The sequence below is a fragment of the Diplotaxodon limnothrissa genome, linkage group LG5, assembly GCF_057381915.1.
Source record: "Diplotaxodon limnothrissa isolate DT_005_m linkage group LG5, D_limnothrissa_male_GT1.1, whole genome shotgun sequence".
Classification (NCBI taxonomy): domain Eukaryota; kingdom Metazoa; phylum Chordata; class Actinopteri; order Cichliformes; family Cichlidae; genus Diplotaxodon; species Diplotaxodon limnothrissa.
Genome location: NC_140600.1, coordinates 2,134,502 through 2,158,320, shown reverse-complemented (window position 1 = coordinate 2,158,320; position 23,819 = coordinate 2,134,502). Strand labels below are relative to the sequence as shown.

Sequence of the window (23,819 nt, the reverse complement as noted above, 5' to 3'; positions counted from 1 at the left end):
TGTTACAAATTGTTACTTCAGCATTATCAGTGATGCTGACCTCACTTTCCAGGACCATATCTACAATATATAGAACAGTTTTTATCTAAGAAAATTGGAAATGTTAGCACCTTTACCAAAGAAATCTCCCCATGTTGTCATTTGGCCGTACTACTGTCCTGGGTTTTAGTTAAAAATAAAATATCATGAGATTATACCTATGCTCAGATGATTACTGCTTTAGCCTTCAAAAAGACATATGAAGCAGGTCATGCTTTGCAATTTGATTAACAAGTCGCTAATCCATGAAAATGTAGTATCCCTGAGATCCTTCCTTTGTTTGTGACACATTTCAAAACATCAAAATGTAGATGGTCAAAATGCTCAACTTCAGCCCTCACAGCAGGAGCTCATTAACATACGGGTAACACAGAGGCCACACACACTCATATATATATATATATATATAGAGAGAGAGAGAGAGGGATAGAGATCGAGTCTAGTTAAGGCGTAGTCACTTGTAAACTTTTGTAAACCTAGCTAGCCTGGGACCTCCATCTTTGACATTCATTGTCCAATATATCCACTATCCTTCTTCTCCACAAGTCTAAATGATAAATTCCCCCTCCAAAATGAAGCAAAAATGGTCAACACACTAATACTCATTTTCAAATAAATACTCAAAATTGTTGTTATAACCAGCTAGTCTATGAAGGAGCTGGACCTTAGAGCCATCCCCACAAACAGTACACAGAAGCCCACAATGTGTTAAATAGCAGCAGGCAACACAAGTTGTAACATGTTTCATAACAAGTAATCTCATGACTAATGTAAAGGGAGATATTAATAGAACAAACAGAATCTGCTCTTCCGCAAATAGGCGAAACAGCTAATATTCTTATAACCACTGGTTTGTACATGACCACCTTGTTGACTTACCGGTGTGGTAGGAGAAAGGCCTGTGCTTTTCATCCCTCATTATGCGGTGCCTAAGTGTCACTGACAGGTCCTCCTGGATGGGGACTGCTGCTGTTTGATTGGCTGATTCTGCGGTAAGACTTGGGTAAGAGTGAAGTGGATTGTAAGTATTTGCTTTTAGTTGGTCTTTTCGAACAGGCGGTGGTTTAGTAGGCTCTTTTTCAGTCTGTTCCTTCTCCCGTGCACCACAGTAAGGCATCTTACCAAATAAATGCTTTGCTGCTATGTTGCTATCCTTCCTCTTTGCCCTGCTTAAACCTCCCGATCCTTTCCTCTCCTTGTCTTTTTTCTCTTCTTCTTCCTTCTCATCATCCGTAGCCTCGCCTTCCCTCTCTCTGTCCTCTCCTTGACCTTTGCAGTTTTCTCTGTCCTCACTCCCAGCTTCATTATTATCCTTAACTGCTGCACTGACAACAGCAGGCGTGTCTTTCATCTGCTCACTGGCTTTGGTAGCCTGGTGGTGAGAGGTGGGATTGTGGTTGGGTGCTCTGCTTGGCCAAATGTAGCTGGGAAAAGAGGAAATGACACCACCACTGAAGCCCAGGCCAGCCAGTAAAGTGCTGGTCACCACAGATGCCACAGTTGCTTGACTACCACTGGAGGATGGACCAATGCCTGTTGCCATAGAGACAAATGAGAAGGGGATACCAGATGAAGTCCAAGTTGATGAGCCAGAGGAAATGGGAGCCATATCAGCCGAGGAGGCTGGAGACAGTGTTGGCTGAGAAAGGAAAAAAATGTAGTTAATACAAAGACGCATCGTCAGTCATCCCATGAACTCACTGAGCTTTGACATTATAATGAAGAAAATTACAACTAATGTAAACTGTGAGATTTCACTCACCTTGTTTGTTCCATTTATTTGTTTTACCAAATCTTTTTATCTTATACAGAGTAGAAACTGCAAATTCTCAAATACAACCATATACATCAGAGTATTACGTTGTATCATAATAATGAGAGTGCACAGCATGAGCATCATGTGCAACAAAGATTATGACAGGACATCTCTGTGTGGAAAAAAATGAAGTTTACGATCTGCTTGTAAAACATGATGGCAGGGTTTTAGTATGTCAATAATAATATCATGAATCCTTTTCGGGTAACACACATTACAGATATTACATACCTGTCTGACATACATTTACCTGATTATAAGTTAAATTATTTGATTATATATGCAAAATCAGAACAAGATTAAAGGGTCAGACTGAGCTTTAAAACTAGAAAACGTCAAAATATGTTTCAATTTTTAAGGGTCATTAGAAATGGGCAAAGATTTAAAAACCTTTGAAGAAAAAAAAAACTGACATTAGAACTTTGAGGCCTTAAGGCAGGGCTGCCCAATCCCAGTCCTCGAGAGCTACCGTCCTGCAGCTTTTAGATGCATCCCTACTCCAACACAGCTGAATCAAATGAATGGCTTGTTATCAGGCCTTTGCCAAACACGATGGCATGCTGAAGAGGTAATCAAACCATTTGATTCAGCTGTGTTGGAGTAGGGATGCATCTAAAAGCTGCAGGACGGTAGCTCTCGAGGACTGGGATTGGGCACCCCGGCCTTAAGGTGTCATATGACGTGAGATCAGTCACATGAAAAACAGAACATTAACACTGTTAACCTCTTAATCGCTTTCATCAAGAATTCTTTGATTCGTGTGAAATGTGAAATTTATCTGAACTATGGTCAATAATTTACCAGTGACTAGTTACAGACATCAATGAATTCTAGGTGAATTCATACCCTTTTAAATGATTGTATGGAATGAAGCAAGAAAGAGAGAATGCAGTTAGAGTTTGGTCGTTTCTGAAAATTTGGTTGCATAAATAAACTAAAATAAAATCTCTTCATCCATATGCATATGAACTTGATTTTTCCTGACTCTAATGCTTATTGAGACACTGATGTTCATATGAGAGAGGCTCACACAGAATCAAAAGTCAATACAGGGAGTGCAGAATTATTAGTAAAGTTGTATTTTTGAGGAATAATGTTATTATTGAACAACAACCATGTTCTCAATGAACCCAAAAAACTCATTAATATCAAAGCTGAATGTTTTTGGAAGTAGTTTTTAGTTTGTTTTTAGTTTTAGCTATTTTAGGGGGATATCTGTGTGTGCAGGTGACTATTACTGTGCATAATTATTAGGCAACTTAACAAAAAACAAATATATACCCATTTCAATTATTTATTTTTACCAGTGAAACCAATATAACATCTCCACATTCACAAATATACATTTCTGACATTCAAAAACAAAACAAAAACAAATCAGCGACCAATATAGCCACCTTTCTTTGCAAGGACACTCAAAAGCCTGCCATCCATGGATCCTGTCAGTGTTTTGATCTGTTCACCATCAACATTGCGTGCAGCAGCAACCACAGCCTCCCAGACACTGTTCAGAGAGGTGTACTGTTTTCCCTCCTTGTAAATCTCACATTTGATGATGGACCACAGGTTCTCAATGGGGTTCAGATCAGGTGAACAAGGAGGCCATGTCATTAGTTTTTCTTCTTTTATACCCTTTCTTGCCAGCCACGCTGTGGAGTACTTGGACGCGTGTGATGGAGCATTGTCCTGCATGAAAATCATGTTTTTCTTGAAGGATGCAGACTTCTTCCTGTACCACTGCTTGAAGAAGGTGTCTTCCAGAAACTGGCAGTAGGACTGGGAGTTGAGCTTGACTCCATCCTCAACCTGAAAAGGCCCCACAAGCTCATCTTTGATGATACCAGCCCAAACCAGTACTCCACCTCCACCTTGCTGGCGTCTGAGTGGGACTGGAGCTCTCTGCCCTTTACCAATCCAGCCACGGGCCCATCCATCTGGCCCATCAAGACTCACTCTCATTTCATCAGTCCATAAAACCTTAGAAAAACCAGTCTTGAGATATTTCTTGGCCCAGTCTTGACGTTTCAGCTTGTGTGTCTTGTTCAGTGGTGGTCGTCTTTCAGCCTTTCTTACCTTGGCCATGTCTCTGAGTATTGCACACCTTGTGCTTTTGGGCACTCCAGTGATGTTGCAGCTCTGAAATATGGCCAAACTGGTGGCAAGTGGCATCTTGGCAGCTGCATGCTTGACTTTTCTTAGTTCATGGGCAGTTATTTTGCACCTTGGTTTTTCCACACGCTTCTTGCGACCCTGTTGACTATTTTGAATGAAACGCTTGATTGTTCGATGATCACGCTTCAGAAGCTTTGCAATTTTGAGACTGCTGCATCCCTCTGCAAGATATCTCACTATTTTTGACTTTTCTGAGCCTGTCAAGTCCTTCTTTTGACCCATTTTGCCAAAGGAAAGGACGTTGCCTAATAATTATGCACACCTGATATAGGGTGTTGATGTCATTAGACCACACCCCTTCTCATTACAGAGATGCACATCAGCTAATAGGCTTAATTGGTAGTAGGCTTTCGATCCTATACAGCTTGGAGTAAGACAACATGCAGGAAGAGGATGATGTGGACAAAATACTCATTTGCCTAATAATTCTGCACTCCCTGTAGTGTTGATTCACATCCATTATCCTTACCATTCCAGTTTTTACAATCCTCGTCCCTTCAAAGATCCTGGTAGTGTTCGCTAAAACAAGAGAAAGAAAATAGTATCTACAGTGAAATGCAGGACTGAGGAACACTTAAACAGATGTTTGCAAACTAGTTTGAGTCCACTATAAGCTCATTAACCACTTCATGAAACAATGTAAATGTAAGTCACTGAATACATATTAAGGAAGCTAATTAACTGGATGTAATTAAATTGAATTATTACACTTTCAGTTGTCTGTCCTTTAGTCTGCAGCTACTGATACATCACTAGCTTACATTAATAACCTTAATATGAATGACTAAAATATTATGATCAAAGGAATAAGTAATAATACATTTTGAAATATTAAGGTTATTATGGCTTATACACCAATAATATGCAGGGCTGATGGAAATACTGATAGTAAGGAAGACATTGGAGAAGAGAATGTGTGAATTCGTAACACACACACTTAGAGTGTGTGTGTGTGTGTGTGTGTGTGTGTGTGTGTGTGTGTGTGTGTGTGTGTGTGTGTGTGTGTGTGTGAGCACGTACTACCTCTAAAAAGCATACTCTGACTGAAGTCACTGCGCATGTCATTAGTGCAGACAGCCTGGACTCGAAAGAGGTAGAGCACATCGGGGGAGACAGGAGAGATGATGGCCTCCTGGACAACAACACAAGTTGCAGCAAGAAAATCGGTAAGTTTGGCATGCTGAGTTATGTCAATGAGAAATCTTTATGTCTTCCTCCAAGTAAATGACAGTAGGTAGCATATGTTAGCAGAGTGGGAATAAAACTAAACATTTGTAAACCTGAAATGCCTTTTTCTATGATATGCAGTTAATTCCATCAATGTGACTTAAAGTGGTCACTTTTCATGTGGAAAAGTTTGTTTTTTTAAATATTTGACTGCTTTTTCTAAAATTACTATTTTAAAATATGAATGGTATATAATAATAATGGTATATAATATAATTATGACTGATGGCTGTTCGTTGGAATGTAGCCTGAATGCATTTCATAAATGTAAGGGGGTGGACAGAAAAACTTTTGCCAGTTCAAACATATTTTTCAAGTTTGATTTTTAGAATTTCGTGGTCAACAGTATCAAATGCTTTTTTATAGATCTAGAAAGACTCCAAGTGCATACTTCTTGTTATCCATACATTCTGTTATTTCTGTTTATTAAAAAACCTTTTAAAAAAAAAAACAAAAAAACAAAAACATTAAAAGCACAGTTTCAGTGCTATGTAGCACTCTGGCATCTAACCGAAATGTTTCAGAGATGCCATTTTTCCCAGAAAAGCCTGGAGCGGAAGGAAGACAATTCTTCTCCAGGACCTTGACAAAGTGAATGAAAACAGCAGAAATCTGGGGGATAAGAAAAAGCTGGAGGAGTGATATGAGACCTGATAGCAGCAACCTTATTGACTACCAAAGCCTGAAGTAGAAGTGACGAGTTCAGAGAATAGGCTTAACTAGTAAATCATCTTTATTCTTAACCAAATTCTTAACCCTATAATAATCCAAGTATAAGTGTGATTAATATGTTAAATTACAAATGTAGTTTGAGTAGTGAAAATGACTGGTCTAATGTCTGAATTTTGTGTGTGTTGACATTATCCAGCTTTGACCTTTTAGTGTCTGCAGGAATGTGGGAAATATAAGTATGTCGCCAGTCCATCATTATGCATGATTTGGCATGGTAATAATTATAGCACTGGTGAACACAGAACCTTAATTCATATGTGATTATGTTTAATTCTGATCAGGGGCACTTTCTTTTAATGCCTGACTTCTAAAATACTTGATTTAATAAAAAGAAAATGTATTAATTATATTTTCAATAAACTGAGTTAATGTCACGGTACAGAACCTGAATCATGGCTACAAAACCTAGGCTGAAGCCAAAAGCAGCCACAAATATTGGTGTTCAACCCGGTCAAAAGCTTTTTGTTGGTCTAGAGAAATGAGACCAACATTTATACCCAAAGAGCTAGAGAGGTCCAAAACATCCCTAATCAAAGTGACATTATCACTTATCAGCCTGCCGGGGACGCAATACGTTTGGTCCCCATGAACAACAGAAGCCATCACGTCACGAAGCCTGGTGGCCAGGACTTTGGAGAAAATCTTATAGTCTGTACAGAGCAACGATACCTATCTCCAGTTCTTCAAACTGCGCAGATCTCCCTTCTTTGGCAGCAGAATGATGACCGCCCGTCTACAGCTCAGAGGCGGCAAGCCTTTCTGCAGACTATCTGTGACAACCTCCAGCAAATCCTCAGCCATCACAGACCAAAAGTCTTTGTAGAACTCAACAGGAAGGCCATCCATGCCAGGAGCTCTACCATTCTGAAAACTCATCAGAGCAGCATGAAGTTCACGCAAAGTTGGCTGAACCTCCAGTTTTCGATTGGTTTCAGCCGCCACCTGAGGGAGTCCCTTGAAGAATCTATTGCACAAACTAGGATTTTCTGAGAAATCACTCTTAAAAAGGTCCTTATAAAAGCTGACAGCAAACTGTCTGATCTCAGAAGGATCCGAGATTATTGAGCCATCGTGAGACAGAGAGTGAATAATTTTTCTTTGCCCATTCTTCTTTTCCAGTCCAAAGAAAAAGTGAGATGGGGCATCCATCTCCGTGACACTGAGGAAACGTGACCTGACCAAAGCCCCTTTGGCTGTCGTGCCCAACAGGTCAGCTAAAAAAGCCTTTTTGGATTTGAGGGAATCTAAAAGCCCCCGGTTTCCTGTAGACACCACTAAACTCTGCAGTTCTACCACCTGAGTCTCTAGGTTTCTCATAGATCTGGTTATGTCTCTAGTCACATCACGAGTGAACTGTTGACACAATTGTTTGATCTGACACTTCCCAAAATCCCACCACTGCTGGATACATGCAAAGTCAGATTTAGATTTCCAGTGAGTGAGCCAAAAAAATTCAAAAGCTGTCCTAAAAGTGTTGTCATGTAACAGGGCCATATTGAAATGCCAGTAGGCACTCCTTACATGAACATTTTTAATGAAAACAGAACAATGAACCAGACAATGATCAGAGAAACCAACAGGGGTTATCTGACAGTCCTTAAAATACTCAAATGATGTTTAAATGAGTATATGCGATCCAGTCTTGCCAAAGATAAATGATTGTCCTTAGAATGACTCCATGTGTACTGCCACAGATGTCCATTGAAAAACCTCCACACATCTGACAGGTCCACAGCTGCAGCCAGCTGCCTAAGCCTGCGAGAGGACGCAGGATGAGGTTCGATGTGGTTCCTATCCAAAGGTGGGTTAGCAGTACAATTGAAATCCCCACACAAAAACAAATACTCATCATCGCTAGAAACCTTAACAGTATCACACAGGACATCTAAAAAACCCATTCTGTCCACTCCTTTAGTTGGTGCATATACATTGAGAAAAACAAAAGTCACATGTTCATATTTGACTTTAACTTTCAGCAAACACCCCTTGATTATTTCCTCTGCTTCGCAAGAAACAGGTAAAAAATTCTTAGAGAACACAATCCCCACACCTCCACTACAACTGGACTTATGACTACAAAAACATCTCCCCCACAGCCCTTCCTCCAGTCACTCTCATCGTCACCAGTACTGTGAGTTTCTTGAACCAACATAAGATCCAATTTCTTTAGGTTCATAAGCTCAAAAAAAAGCAGCTCTTTTTACCTCATCTCTAACACCATTCAAATTTAATGTGCCTATCTTGAATTCAGACATGAGAGAAGCGAGACAGAGGAAAAAAGACAGTGACATATAGAGTGTGTTCCTAAACATCATCGTCATCATCAGCAGTAAGTGCTTGAGATCTCACTTTCAAAATCAGTTTCTTTAAACGATAGATCTCTTGGTCTGTCAACACATCATCAATAAAATTCCCTGATTTTTGTCAGGACCCGAGACGACTCAACAAAAAGCTTAAGGTCCGGAAAATAATCCTCCACTTTCACCATCCTGAGGCCTTTGGTTTTCTGCAAGAATTTCCTGATCTCAGCAGGAGAGTACAGATTCTGGTGTTCCTGGCTTAGGGACAAATCACTTTCAGACTCCATGCTGCTCTCTCCTGCTCTGTTTCCTCTCTTAGCTTTCGACATTTTTGTACTACAGTGGGCAGGTTCCGAGCTCTTTCTCTTTTGAGACAACTTCAGCAAATCCTCATCAAGCATGTCGTCATCCTCACAAAGATCATCACACACAGACTCAAGAGTCGTGTCAGCTGTCTGACTGGTGTAAGAAAAAACTGCAGACTGGTCATTAGTCAGATCCGGTTCCACACCATCAACACTTTTCACAATGCCAGTTTCATCAGACCCGTTACTGCTTGGAAAATGCCGGTTTTCCACAGGCGCCTCGGCAGCGGGGTCCACCTCAGCTATGGCGGAGCTCAGCGGGTTTCGCATGAGTGATCGCCGGGTCCCTACCAGGAGATGACCCAATGGCATCATCCGCGGGCTGCGTGTTTCTTCGTCTCTCTGGACAGGAGCGAATTAAATGCCCTTCTCCACCACAACCAAAACATTTCATGCTCTCAGATGAAGCAAACACCATGTAGTTGAAACCCTCTATTTTGAACGTGAAAGACAGGTTCAGCTCGCCAGCGTTGTCTTTGAGGATCATAAAAACCTGCCTTCTGTGACACACATGTTTGAGGAGCACAGATTTGCACCCCAAAGAGACCGTCTTTATGGGCGAAACCAGTTGGCCATACCGTGACAGCTCCTTGGCTAAAGTTTCATTTTTAATAAAAGGAGGCGCATTTGAGATGGTAACCTTTTTAGCAGGGCTAACCAACGGGAGAGCAGGCGTAAAGGTGTCGTGAATGACGACGACGCTTTCCACCAACTCATTAACTTTAGGTACCTTAACAAGAAAAATAATAATAGCACCGTTCATACGGGAGGCAGATTTCACGCTGTCATAGCCCACCACCTCTCCTACAGCCAAAACAGCTTCTTCCACCGAGCAATTCACAGTCGGTATAAGTTTGACAGCATGACGGCGTGTCAGCTTCTCAAACCCTGCACCACCCTCAACAGCGGGCACTGTGCCAAGCCAAGACGGTAGCAAAAGCTACCAAACCAGCCGGCAACAAACAAAACACACCAACAACCATGTGTCGAAAAAATAAACACCTGACAGTGAAAGAAGAAAAGAGGAACCCGAAAACAGAAATCCACTCACTCCGACACTCCCATTCCCAGCCCCATTCACTCAGAAAGAGAGAGAGAGGGAGGGAGAGAGGAACAGAAAGACAGAGAGGGAGGAACAGAGAGAGAGAGAGAGAGAGAGGAACAAGAGAGAGAGAGAGAGAGAGAGAGAGAGGAACAGAGACTTTTTGACTTTTCACACAACTTTATTTACACCGAATTAAAAACAAAAACAGAAACAAAAAAAACTGACACAAAAATTCTACCACATAATCACAACATTCATTGTACACCAAACATTAACTAAGGTACCCAGCACACACACTCAAAAGTTAAGCACAAGTGTCCCATCCGCTACTACTGAACACAAAACCCTTCCAATGCCCCACACAGTTTCAAAGGAGTCCAGACTGTCAGTCAGAGAGTAAAAAGCATGCTCTACTCTCAGACGGGATGCCAACAGAAGCGGTTGTGGGATTCATCGGGAAACTAGCGGATGATACCGTGGAGACAAAGACTATCACAACGTTTCCCAACCAGAAGCCGTGGGTGGATAAAACCATCCGCGACGCTCTGAGATCCCGCACCGCTGCCTACAACACGGGACTCATGACGGGGGACATGGACCCGTACAAAGCCGCGTCATATAACGTGCGGAGGGCGGTGAAAGAGGCGAAGCAGCGCTACGGGAGGAAACTAGAGTCACAACTCCAACAGAGTGACTCTAGGAGCCTGTGGCGGGGACTAAGGACAATAACGGACTATAAAGCACCAACAACCGGTATGACGAACGCGGCCGTGACTCTGGCAGACGAGCTGAACACTTTCTATGCTCGCTTCGAGGCTGCAGCTAAGGTCTCCAACAATGCTAGTGTTAGCGGCGCTAACGGCTGCAGACAGGAAGATACTGCCAGCACCGGAAACGTGCTCGTCATCTCCGAGCATGAAGTAAGGAGAGCCTTCAAGAGAGTGAACACCAGGAAAGCAGCAGGACCAGACGGCATCCCAGGTCGTATCCTAAGAGACTGCGCATACCAGCTAGCTCCTGTGTTCACTGAGATATTCAACATCTCTTTATCTCAGTCGGTGATCCCCACATGCTTCAAAGAGTCCATCATTGTTCCTGTCCCGAAGAAACCCCACCCTGCTTCTCTCAATGACTATCGCCCTGTAGCCCTCACCTCAGTAGTGATGAAGTGCTTTGAACGCCTGGTCAGAGACTTCATCATTTCTTCACTACCAGACACACTGGACCCACTACAGTTCGCTTACCGTCCAAATCGTTCCACAGACGATGCCATCTCTCATCTCCTCCACACATCACTCACTCACTTGGACACTAGAAGGGGGAATTATGTTAAAATGCTCTTCATAGACTACAGCTCTGCATTTAACACCATAATTCCCTCCACACTCACCACCAAGCTGGAGCATCTGGGACTCAGCTCATCTATGTGTCAGTGGATCTCCAACTTCCTAACTGGCAGACCACAGGCAGTAAGGATGGGCGGACATGTCTCAGCCTCCACCACTCTCAGCACTGGAGCCCCCCAGGGGTGTGTTCTGAGCCCCCTGCTGTACTCTTTGTACACATATGACTGTGTGGCCACTACCAGCTCCACCACCATCATCAAGTTTGCTGACGACACCGTCGTGGTGGGCCTGATCTCTGATAACAACGAGACGGCCTACCTGAAGGAGATTAGGAATCTGGAGAACTGGTGCCAGAGGAACAACCTCCTTCTAAACGTCAGTAAGACAAAGGAGCTGATAGTGGACTTCAGCACTAAGCAGGAGAGGAACTACCAGACCCCCGTCATCAACGAGTGCCCAGTGGAGAGAGTGGACAGCTTCAAATACCTCGGAGTTCACATCACGCAGGACCTGTCATGGTCCTGTCACATCAACACCGTGGTGAAAAAGGCCCGACAGCGTCTCTACCACCTCAGACGCTTGAGAGACTTCCAACTGCCCTCCAAGGTGCTCAGGAACTTTTACTCGTGCACCATAGAGAGCATCCTGGCGGGAAACATCTTAACCTGGTTCGGGAACAGCACCATGCAGGACAGACGAGCTCTACAGAGGGTTGTGCGGTCAGCTGAGCGCACCATCCGCTCCGAGCTCCCTGACCTGCACTCAATCTACAGCAGGCGGTGCCGGACCAAGGCCAGGAAGATCGTGAAGGACCTCAGCCATCCCAACAACAGACTGTTCTCTCTGTTGAGGTCAGGAAAGCGATTCCGCTCCCTGAAGACCAACACAGAGAGACTGAGGAGGAGCTTCTTCCCGCAGGCGATACGGTCTCTCAATCACACCACCACACAGTACTGACCCACACATATAGTTCTTACACACACACTGGACATTCTGGACTTTGGTTTTGCACAACACTGGTCACTATATTCTTCATTTCCGGTTAATACTTGTACAGCTGCTGTTATTGTGTATATATTTATTTATATTTAGATTTCTTCATACATTCTTATATAGTTCTATATTGTGTATTGTGTATTTTGTTGTACAGTTATTTTATTTTCAACTTTAATTTATATATTTATCTTTATCTTATTCTTCCCAGTTAAATTTACCCTTCATTCTAATTTGTGTTGTACAGTTATTTCATTTTTAACCTTAATTTATATTCTATTCCTTCCTAGTTAAATTTACCCTTTTTAATTTTTCATATTTATTTCCTATCTTATTCATAGCCTTTTCCTTTTTTGTTTTCTTTAGGTCACGAGCAGTTGTCCAAGCATTTCACTACATATCGTACTGTGTATGACTGTGTACGTGACAAATAAAATTTGAATTTGAATTTGAATTTGAACAGGCCCTTTAGACTTTGCACAACATCAGTCCAACCCTGACCTAGCATCAAAACAAACAAAGGTACAGAGAAAGCCTCCCCTAAAGATTCCACCCACTCCTGCAACAAAGAAAATAAACCCACCAGCCGCGGACAACAGACCACTAAGTGCTCCAGCGTCTCCCTTTCTGAACAAAAAGGACAACCCTCCCCAGTGCTCGGGTCCAGGTGGGCCCTGTGTCTGTTCGTGGCTATTGCTCCATGTATAATCCTCCACTGGAGGTCAGCCATCCGTTTTTCAACAGGAGGCTTATACAGGACCCTCCACCTGCCTTTAGGGGTAGAGACCGAAGCAAAAAACTCAGTCCATTTTGAGTCCCGGATTCCAACCAGAGAGCGGAAATTCAGCAACTTAACACAGCATAAATAAAGCTGCTTCTTGCCACAAGAGCTGAAACTATCCAGCACTGGTGTCCCCAGGGAGAGCAGCATGCCACTCCCCTCAGGCTGCTCCTCAAAGGCAGGACTGCCCATCAATGAAGGGAAAACATATTCACTGTCATCAGCCCATTGATCAGCCAGGACACGGTCTCCAGCAAAGTCTCTCAGTGAAGGCGACAGAGATTGCCAAACGTCCTCCATAATCCTCTCCAGCACTCTGTAGGACTTAATGCCTGTGACACCACCAAGTGCACCCAGAGACATCCTTGTAAGATGACCCAGTTTGACAACACCAGCCTCCACAAACTTGGTCCGTATTGTAGCAGAAGAAAATACAGTGCTGGGAAAAAAGTCATTAAAAAACAGCGGCTCCTCGAAAAGCCACATCCCAGGTCTTGGAGCACGTGCGACCTTCAGCGTCCGCCAGGCGTTCATCACCGAGCTGTAAAATGGCACAAGTCCAGACAGATCCACCTGATCCAACTTCAGAAGAAAGAGGTGTTTATCCAATCCAAGCCGGCCCACTCTCCTAAGCAGCAGCTGAGCAGAAGCCAGCCAGCTGTGACCACAGCCATACAGCAGCCTCTGTGCCGTCTGCAGTCTAAAGGTTGCTGTTCTGGACAAAACATCTATTAGGCCTTGTCCCCCCTCCGCCACAGGAAGATACAGGCCCGCTGCACGAAGCCAATGCTGTCCCGACCAAACAAACTTCACCAGAAGCCGCTGCACCTCCTCCAGAAGACCAGGTGGTGGCACTAAAACAAGCAACCTGTGCCATAAAGATCAGTCAACCAGATTGTTAGCTACCAGAACTCTACCCCTGTAGGACAGGTAGGGGAGCAACCGGTTCCATTTAGACAGCTTAGCCTCCACCTTTTCCCGCACTCCCTCCCAGTTCTGCTTCACGAAGTCATCACTCCCCAAGTAAACCCCAAGAGTTTTAATGCCCCTTCGACCCCAGCGAACGTTCCCAGGAAGCGTGGGAATACTCGACAAGTTCCACTGCCCCACCAAACAAGCCTCACTCTTATCCCAATTTACCCTAGCTGAGGAAGCGTTCCCATACAAAACCAGACATTCCTGCAATTCCTGCACATCCCTTTGATCCATAATAAAAACATTAACATCATCAGCATATGCCGACAGGATATGACAGGAGGGCTCTGAACCATATCCGGCAAAGAAAAACCCCTCAACCTGCTTCTCAGTCTACAGAGAAAAGGCTCAATAGCAATGCTATAAAGCTGTCCAGAGATAGGGCAACCTTGTCTAATCCCTCTCCGAACCAGCACAGGACAACTCAACCCCCCTCCCACCTTCACAACACAGCAAGCATCGCTATACAACAGCTTCACCCAAGTCAGAAACCCCCACCCAACACCAAAGGTCTGCAAGGTAGAAAAAAGAAAATCATGGTCCACACGGTCAAAAGCCTTCTCCTGATCAAGAGAAACGATGCCAACATTAGCATTGTACACTTCACAAATATCAAACACATCTCTCATTAAAAACAAGTTATCAATCAAAGACCTATCTGGAATACAGTAAGATTGATCCACACCAATCAACAGGTCAATGACCATTTTCAGTCTGTTCGATAAAACCTTGGAGAGAATCTTATAGTCTGCACATAAAAGGGCCGCTGGTCTCCAGTTCTTAAGAAGGGTTAAATCCCCCTTCTTTGGTATGAGAGAGATAACTGCACGCCTGCAGGAAGCTGGAAGTATCCCTCCTACAAAACACTCCTTAAACATGTCCAGCAGGTCCCAACCCAGAAGACTCCAGAAGTGCTTAAAAAAGTCTGAAGGTAAACCATCTATTCCTGGAGCTTTGCCTGAAGCCTTCTGAGACACCGCCGCAGACAGCTCATCCAAGGTTATATCCCTGTTCAAAACGTCCAGATCCCCTGGGCTCAGCTGAGGAAGCCCCTGCAGAAGGTCCGAAGCAGAGTCCACATCACAGCCATCCGCACTAAACAAGTCCGTGTAAAAGGCCACTGCATGCCGTCTCATCTCAGCCGGATCCGTGGTCACTCTTCCATCCGAAAGCTGAAGACACACCATTTGCTTTCTGTGAACCACAGATTTCCCCAAATTAAAGAAAAACGTGGTTGGAGCGTCCATGTCCTGGAGCTCCTTTAGCCCTCTCATGTAAAAAATGGTTAAGCTCTTGCCTTTTAGAATGAAGACAGGCATTATCCTGCTGACCAAACTGTGAACCAGAGACAGTCTCCACATGTGTTATATCCTTTTCAAAGTCCTGCACAGTTCTCATGATATTGGCTGTCAAAAGAAAACTATATTGCCGACAGAACACACGAATTTGGGCCTTTCCTACCTCCCACCATTGAGTAAGGGAATCAAAATCACCCTTCCGTGATCTCCAGTAATCCCAAAAATACCTAAAATTGTCACAGAATATCCGATCATGCAACAATTTTATATTAAACCGCCAAAAAGATTTGGATTTGCTGGTGGGAGATAGAAACAGCTCCAGTAAAACTAAATGATGATCCGTAAAAACAACGGGAAAACACTGACAGTTAACAATTCGAGCAGTAAATGAAACAGACACATTAAACCTGTCTACTCTCGCTGCACTAACCCTGCCATCAGTCACTTTCACCCAGGTATACTGCCTGGATGAGGGATGCTTCATCCGCCACGCATCAACCAAGTTAATTGTCCGTAAAGTGTATAGACATTAACAAAAGTAAAAACAAAACCTTCAATTTCAGCCGTCACCAAAAGGACTCTGCCCGCCACCATCTCTATGCTGAAAATAACATTCGCATTTAGAGAAGGAGAAAACAAAATAGCAACTCCTGCGCTAAAACTTGTCCCATGGCTAAGAAACTTCTGCCCTCCCCACCACAGATCCCAGTCTATCTCATTCAAACTGTCAGTATGTGTTTCTTGGAGAAAGACTATATCTAATCTCTTCTGTTTGATCACCTCAGCTAATAAGGCTCTTTTATCGGCATCCCTGCACCCATTCACATTCAAGGAGGCCACCCTCAACCCGTGCACATAAGAGGAAGCCATCAAGAAAGCAAACAGAAAAACCCAGCAGAGATGAAACACCCAGTGTTGTATGATCATAACGTTACAGCGTAAAAAACTCCAGTGTCTCTACCGATTCAGACGCTTCAACTGTTTCCTCAGACCAGTAACATGTTTCTTCAGACAATAACGCTTTTTACCATCCAGCAAGTCCAATCCCACAACCTTCTGAAGAGTCATAGCTGACCGAACGAATTTCTCAACATCAGGGAAATATTCCCTAACATCACCTTTCTACCAAAGGTGCCATCCAGAAAAGCAACGATTTCCTCCAAAGAATACAAATCTGCATTTTGAGAGACACTGTCTGCCACAGAAACATTATCAGAGTCAGAATCACACTCCATGTCATTCGTGTCGTAACCATAACCACCAGCAGGCGTCCGGCGCTGCTGCTCCTCCACCTCTCCGTCCCCCGAGGCAATAACACACTCTACACCCAACTCAGAGCTCCCCATTTCATCCCCAGTCTGCGCTGTACTGACCGCAGGTCCAGCCTCCACCCTCTCTGTCGGCTTGTCAGGCAATCACTCACCTCACTCCACACCAAAGCCGTAGCACCCGTGGGAGAAACGCCGACCTCACCTCGCACCGAGGGCGCAGCGTCCTCCTGAGAAAGGGCAATTCCACCACGCGCTGGAGGCACAGCTCCAGCCGGGTCCACAGCGGCCTCGCCCTGCACTATAGACACAGCCTCAGCCGGGACAAGAGCAGCTTCGTCCCGCACTAGAGGCACAGCCTCAGCCGGGGCAACAGCGGTCTCACCCCGCGCCGAAGGCGTAGCAACGTCCAACACCTGCTGCCCGCTAACCCCCTCCCCACTATCATCCACAGCAGGTCCCACCGCAAGCTGTCTGTGAGGACACATTAATTTCTTATGACCCACATCTCCACACTCAAAACATTTCATGTTCCCAGAACTAGCATACACCATGTAGAGCCCTTCTTCATGTCTGACATGGAAGGAGACATCCAGTGTCTGTGTGGGGGAGTCCAAAAACATGAACACCTGCCTCCGAAGGGACTGAACATGCTTCAACTTGGCGTCCTTACAGCCCAGACTCACAGTCCGGAAGCCACTGGCAAATCTCCCAAAGCGCTTCAGTTCCTGCTCTAAAGCCGCATTGGGAATAAACGGAGGCACCCCCGACACAGTGATCCGAGTGGAGGGCACTGCGAGGGGTGAAACCTGCATAAATTCATCGTTCAAATACAGGCCACTCTCTATCAGCTGATTGACAAACCCCTGCTCTTTCAAGAATATGACAACCGCTTTATTCATACGTGAAGCAAACGATATGTTTCCATGCCCCACCCACTCACCTACAGCCAACAGCACCTGCTCGACAGTGGTGCTCGGCTGCGGCACCACCCTGACTCCATGCTTCAAAGACAGGGACAGCGTCCCACCGGACGCCATCCCTGTCAAACTGAAACACAAACTACACAACCACAAACAGCTATGAAACAACCATACAATAAACACAGCAAGAACACGGGAAAAAAGCATTCAGTGAAAAAAATCACACACTCACACTCAGACACACCAAACTCACCACCAGCAAACTCCCAGCATGCAGTGCGAGAGAGAGAGAGAGAGAGAGAGAGAGGAACAAGAGAGAGAGAGGGGAACAGAGAGGGAGAGAGAGAGAGAGAGAGAGGAACAGAGAGAGAGAGAGAGAGGAACAGAGAGGGAGAGAGGAACAGAGAGAGAGAGAGAGAGAAAGAGAGAGAGAGAGAGAGGAACAGAGAGAGAGAGAGAGAGAGAGAGAGGAACAGAGATGAACAAGAGCAGGTGAGACACACATGTTAGTCAAATGGTTGTTTACCAAAAGTATCACCGTATCATAGGTCCTCATGTATCTCGTAGTGTTTCTTTTTGGGTTTGTTATTTTTCAAATTCTACATTTATTAAGTTCTGCAGGCTTGTTTGCACAACAAGGCTGAATAATTATATAAACTTTTCTGAATCTAATTAGTGGACTTTTGTAGAATTAAAATAAGTGTAGTGCAGGTCTATGATGATTTTTAGTGCTACTATCATCTAGCTCTGATTCTGGTTCTGTCTTGGTTAAGTCCTCAGTAGTCCTGATTTTGAACTGTTGTAGTCCTGTTTTAATTCAGGATCAGTTCTGGGTCTGGTTGAATTGGGGTTTAGTCCTCGTGTCTTGATACAGCCCTGACTTTGTTCTGACTTGCTGCTTAATTAAAAAACTAGTTTAAGGTGTCCTGCATATGCGATATATATTTTTTTCCTATATGAAGTCATTCTTTTTTGAACAAAACTCAAAACACAGCCTATTAATCTTTCAGTCATTTCTAACCCCCCCATCCCACATGCATACTACCCTTTAGGACTAAGCCCCGGATGTATAAAATGTCTGGCTCCACCTCTGGAGTCAACAGTATCCATGACACACAACATAACCTTCGATAATGTGTCATGCGCAAAAGCATCGGCTCTAAGAGCCGTGCTTAGAGAGCGCTTTGTAGTGAATCAGAGTCGACTGCCATTGAGCGAGAGCCGCTCCTCACTTAATTTCCTTTGGCTGCTCAGCTCTCACACAGTGGCTCAGCTATGCTCCTATCCCTCCATATTGTGGCCGATCACGTGCGAGGATATAGGATAATATCATCATGTGAAAAACAGAGAGGGTGAGAGACGCAAACGTGGAGCGTGCGTCTGTCGTCTCAGTGAGTGAGATAGTAGACAGCGGTGAAGGAGGGCTGTGCGAGTGCATCGCAAAAACGCATAAATAAGCCTGACACCCGGAAACGAAGCAGCATCTGGCTGCAGTTTAAAGACTTTTTGGTCTTGGTCTTGTCTTGGTCTCGGTTTAGGCGGTCTTGACTACAGGTCTAGTCCATACACATAGAAGGTCCATTATGCATGAAGTGGTGACCTTGGACGTCCACAATGTCCAGTGACTTATGACATCGTGATTGAGGACTTATAGAGCCTAACTGCTGTTGGGATGAATGACCTGCCAAAGCGCTCCTTCCTGCAGCGAGGGTGTTTCAGTGTCTGACTAAAGGAACTGCTCAGCACACTCAAAGACTTACAGACTGCAGTGGGTGATGTGGGTTGTTCATGATGGATGTCAGCTTTACTAACATCCTCCTCTCATGTTCATATATAACTGGATTCAAAGGGATTATGCTACAATGAAGAATGAGAATGTGCAAATGAAGTCTCATTGAATACTGATTACACTGAATGAAGCGTGAAGTGAAGTATATTCAAATGTGACTCAATGTTCAAATGTAACAGAATTTTCTATGTTAGGAATAACACAGAAAAGAGGAAAATGTAATATAGTAACTTTAAAGTTTGTTTTCAATTATATATTGAATCGATTTATTAGTCCCACATGGGGAAATTTCACAAGGCTGCCGACCTATTGCACTCGCCATCTTACCCTCCGACCATACATACATTACACAAACATCACATGGGGAAGACAGGTCAGAGGTATAACAATGGAAAATGCACCACATGAGGAAAGATAAGGAGAAAAATAACTCCCCCCAGACTGAGCTCCAACAGGGAGATCAGTTTGAGAACAGAAAAAACACCTCTGCACATGAAAAAAGTCTTAATACACCAAAGAAACACATGACAAGCAACAGGGGGGTGGGTAAAGGGTGCAGCATCGGAAGGGAATAAGCGTCGAAGGCGTTTGGAAAGGGAGGGGGGATGAGTGTGTGCATATCAGTGTATATGTGTGTGTGTGTCCAGAGTTCAGCTGAGACAGTGTCCTTCGCCCTGCTAGGGTAAGTAAACAGTCTTCCAGACAACCCAGGTGGCCTTTCAGACTGGACATCGGGTGAGTAGAAGTTACCAGTGTTATTGGACGTCCCAGTGGGTGACACCAGAGTCAGAAGATGTGACGTCCAGTAAGACAGGGGAAGAAAGAGTGAACAGAAGAAGAGACACGGGGTTCTTCCTTTTGTCTTCTGCGAGGTGAGCATCTAAGATGTTCAAAAAACATCTTAGAGCCAATCTTCTTCAAATTGGATCTAAGCAACAGCTTTAAATTTCAGCAGAGATGCCAAAAGGGTGGAGCTCTGGCCAGACTGTGAACCTGTGAGTTGGTTTTGCATTTTTGACTATTTTTCTGCTCATTTTTGCCTTTTTAAAATGTTAATCCAGAAGAGATTTGGGTTTACATGATACTCCACTGAATGCCCAGAGGAAGATGGAAGAAGTACTTTGAGGAGCTAATGAGTAAAGAAAACGAGACTTTGAGGAGGAAGGATAGAGTGAACCAGGAAATTTGCTATGAAGAGTGGAAAGGTGGTTGTTCCTGATAACTGTGGATTTGGAGATATCTAAGCGAGAGGGCAGTGGACTTTTTAACCAATTTGAACCAATTTTCACCATCAAGCGCAGAGCCATAGTTACTACAGAAAGATAAAGCTGATGGGCCATACAGTGGTTCTATTGGAACGGGTTATTCAACTTAAGAACTGAGCATGAAGAACCCCCCTCCGCTTTACATTGTTACATTATCTTGTAGCTCATTGTTCTGGTTTCAGAGGTGCAAGTCAGTACTTGACATACATCCTGCTATGTGCAGTGTGTTATACTGTGTTCATCAATCATCGTTTCCTTATATATACACAAATTGTTAGGTTTTGTTGCCTCCAAAGAATTCATTTTGAAACAACAGGATCAGTTGTTGTAGCCTAAACAGGTCTAAATGCTACCTTGTATCATCCCATTAGAAAGCTTCAGTATGAGCTTCAGTATGAGTATAATCTAATCTAAAGCTAATATTCTGAAAATGAATTTACGGACACGTGAATAATATAGCTACCATTTATATATTTCTAAATCCTCAAACTATCTGATTAGGCCCTGATTTACATGAAACTACAACAAACTCTGAAACACTGTTCTTTTGCTGTATTTTCCCTCTTCAACAGCATCCGTGGCTTGTTAGTATTCACACAGGGTTGATGTAGAACAGCAACATGGGGCTGTCCTTGGGTTCAAAAGGGGATTCCCCTTTAACTATGACAAGACTATGACCACCTTTCCCCTGCATCTCTTGCCATAGCAGATTGTCCTTTTAAAAGTCGATGATGCTTCCACAGCCAGGGGGCACTCTGATCCCTTCTTTGCTCTTTTCTGGTTTTCCCACAGAGCGACTCACCCAAGGTCATGCTTTCTGCTGGCAGTGCTATATCCCCTCCAGCTTAACATTAGTATTCTGCTGGCTGACTGGCAGCCCAAATATAAGGAAATGAAACCTCCTACCTATTCCACAGCCTTCTCTCCTATCTCACTTTGAAAAGACCATTTGTAATTGAACTGATGTAGGATGTGGCTTGTTTTTTTCTTAATAGATTAAATCTTCTCTCTCGCTCGCTTTCTCGGTACACGTGGGTTTTGGGATGGAATGAGTGTAATTTGATTCAAAAACTTTTGTGGACACAAATTAATAAGAACTTCAGTACTCTCGCTGACCAGTTTTTTTTATAAGTGACAACAGCTGCATGTGTGAGGACAGCTGTGGCATGCCTAAATTAATAAATAAATGAATAAAATTAGAAAATTATATTATATTATAAATTAGATATATTTTAAATGATACAATCAAGGTTGTTTTTTTATGTGTCAAAACCAGTTCTTAGATGTCCCAGCAATGATATTTTTGATAGCAGAAAATGCTTTTGTTAAAACTTACAGTTACAGCCAATAAAGTTCACAATGTAATTAGAAACATAATTTCATCATGTCATTTGGGCTGTGCCATCTGTACACATGAAAAAATGCTAGACAGCTAAAATACTTTAAAATCCCCGGTGCAACAAAGCAGTAACGTCACTGTATTTGGGTGAAGGCTGTGCTGTTGTTATCAGCAGGACAGGAAGTAGGGAAAGCAGGATCATGAAACACAAGACTGGAGTACAAACACTGACGTAAAGAGACAACATAGAACTAAGAGGATCATAAGTAAAAGGTAAAATAGCAGTCAGAAAAATATAAGTATATTTTGTGAAATAATAATAATAATAATATGATCAGTTAACTGTTGGCTATCAAGCACAATAGTTTATTTTTAAGGCGTAATTAAACCATCAAAAACATCAAGAAGACAAAGTTTTTTAAGTTGTTCTACTTTTATATTTGATTTCCAGACTACTACTGCTGCTTTCACTATGTCCACCACAGAGGTGGGAAGTAATCAAGTACAAATACTTTGTTACTTTACTTTAGTAGAATTTTCAGGTATCTGTGCTTTAAGTAGTTATTTTTCTGACAACTTTTTACTTTTACTGCCTACGTTTTTAAACAAATATCTGTACAGTTGTAAGTTGCAGTTGATGCACTTCAGTATCTAAAAAAAATCATCAAACACAAACTGTTTGTGTCTACATTTTGTCACAGTGTGTCTGCTAGTTACAGATACGGCTCTTTTTCACAGGGAGATAAAATAAAAAAGGACAGGAAAGGAAGAAGACAGATTATATTTAAAGGTAAGGACTCCACAGTGGTATTTGATAAACTGGCAATTTTAAATCCTCATGTTCTTAAATCAGATTTTGGGTCTGTGCATCCAACATTATGTTTTTTTTTCATACTGTGAAAACACTTCCCACCCACTCCATGACATGCTGGTCAGTCACAGGAGCACGTTCAGTGAAAGACTGAGATTACCGGAAAGCACCACTGAACGACACAGGAAATCTTTCCTGCCTGTGGCCAGCAGTGGGGACAGAGCATCTCCTTGGTAGATCTCGCACTTGATGGTGACCTGTGCTATGGGCTTGGAGTTGGCCTCTAGTGTTGTACGCCACATCCCCATTGAGTTCCTGATGAAGGCTCTTAGGGTCCCATTGATCTTGTACAATTCTAAGCATTCCAGTATCCAGCTGTGGGGCATTGAGTCATAGGCCTTCTTGTAATCAATCCAGGCAGTGCACTGGTTGGCCAGTCTGGTCTTGCAGTCTCGGCTGACTGTTCTGTCTACCAGTAGCTGGTGTTTTGCGCCTCTGGTATTCACCTTGGGGCGATCGTGGCTCAAGAGTTGGGAGTTCGCCTTGTAATCGGAAGGTTGCCGGTTCGAGCCCCGGCTTGGACAGTCTCGGTCGTTGTGTCCTTGGGCAAGACACTTCACCCGTTGCCTACTGGTGGTGGTCAGAGGGCCCGGTGGCGCCAGTGTCCAGCAGCCTCGCCTCTGTCAGTGCGCCCCAGGGTGGCTGTGGCTACATTGTAGCTTGCCATCACCAGTGTGTGAATGTGTGTGTGAATGGGTGGATGACAGGTTGTGTAAAGCGCTTTGGGGTCCTTAGGGACTAGAAAAGCGCTATACAAATACAGGCCATTTACCATATATACACTGAACAAAAATATAAACGCAACACTATTGTTTTTGCTCCCATTCTCCATGGGATGGACGTAGAGACCTAAAATTCATTCCAGATACACAATATAACCATCCCTCCCAAACAGTGGTCACAAATCAGTCCAAATGTGTGGTAGTGGGCACATCTGCTATATTGAGATAATCCATCCCACCTCACAGGTGTGCCACATCAGGATGCTGATCTGACATCATGAGTAGTGCACAGGTGTGCCTCAGACTGCCCACAACAAAAGGCCACCCTGGAATGTGCAGTTTTTTGCGCTATTGGGGGTCTGGGGACCCAGAACCGGTCAGCATCTGGTGTGACCACCATTTGCCTCATGCAGTGCAACACATCGTCGCATGGAGTCTATCAGATTGTCAATTGTGGCCTGTGGAATGTTGGTCCACTCCACTTCAATGGCTGTGCGAGGTTGTTGGATATTCGTGGGAACTGGTACACGCTGTCGTATACGCCGGTCAAGCA

The 23,819-nt window shown here is 43.7% G+C and overlaps 1 protein-coding gene across 1 annotated transcript in view; it reads right to left on the bottom strand.

The window, feature by feature from the left end:
- Window positions 1–877: 877 nt before the first annotated feature.
- Window positions 878–23,819, bottom strand: part of LOC146631427 (receptor-type tyrosine-protein phosphatase gamma-like) — a 368,587-nt gene continuing 345,645 nt past the window's right edge. Inside the window, exons 10-12 of the mRNA XM_085354812.1 lie at window positions 5,051–5,159; window positions 4,497–4,546; window positions 878–1,678 (exon numbers count right to left, since the gene is read on the bottom strand). Coding sequence (XP_085210938.1) covers window positions 878–1,678; window positions 4,497–4,546; window positions 5,051–5,159 — 960 coding nt within the window. The remainder of the gene's footprint in view (window positions 1,679–4,496; window positions 4,547–5,050; window positions 5,160–23,819) is intronic.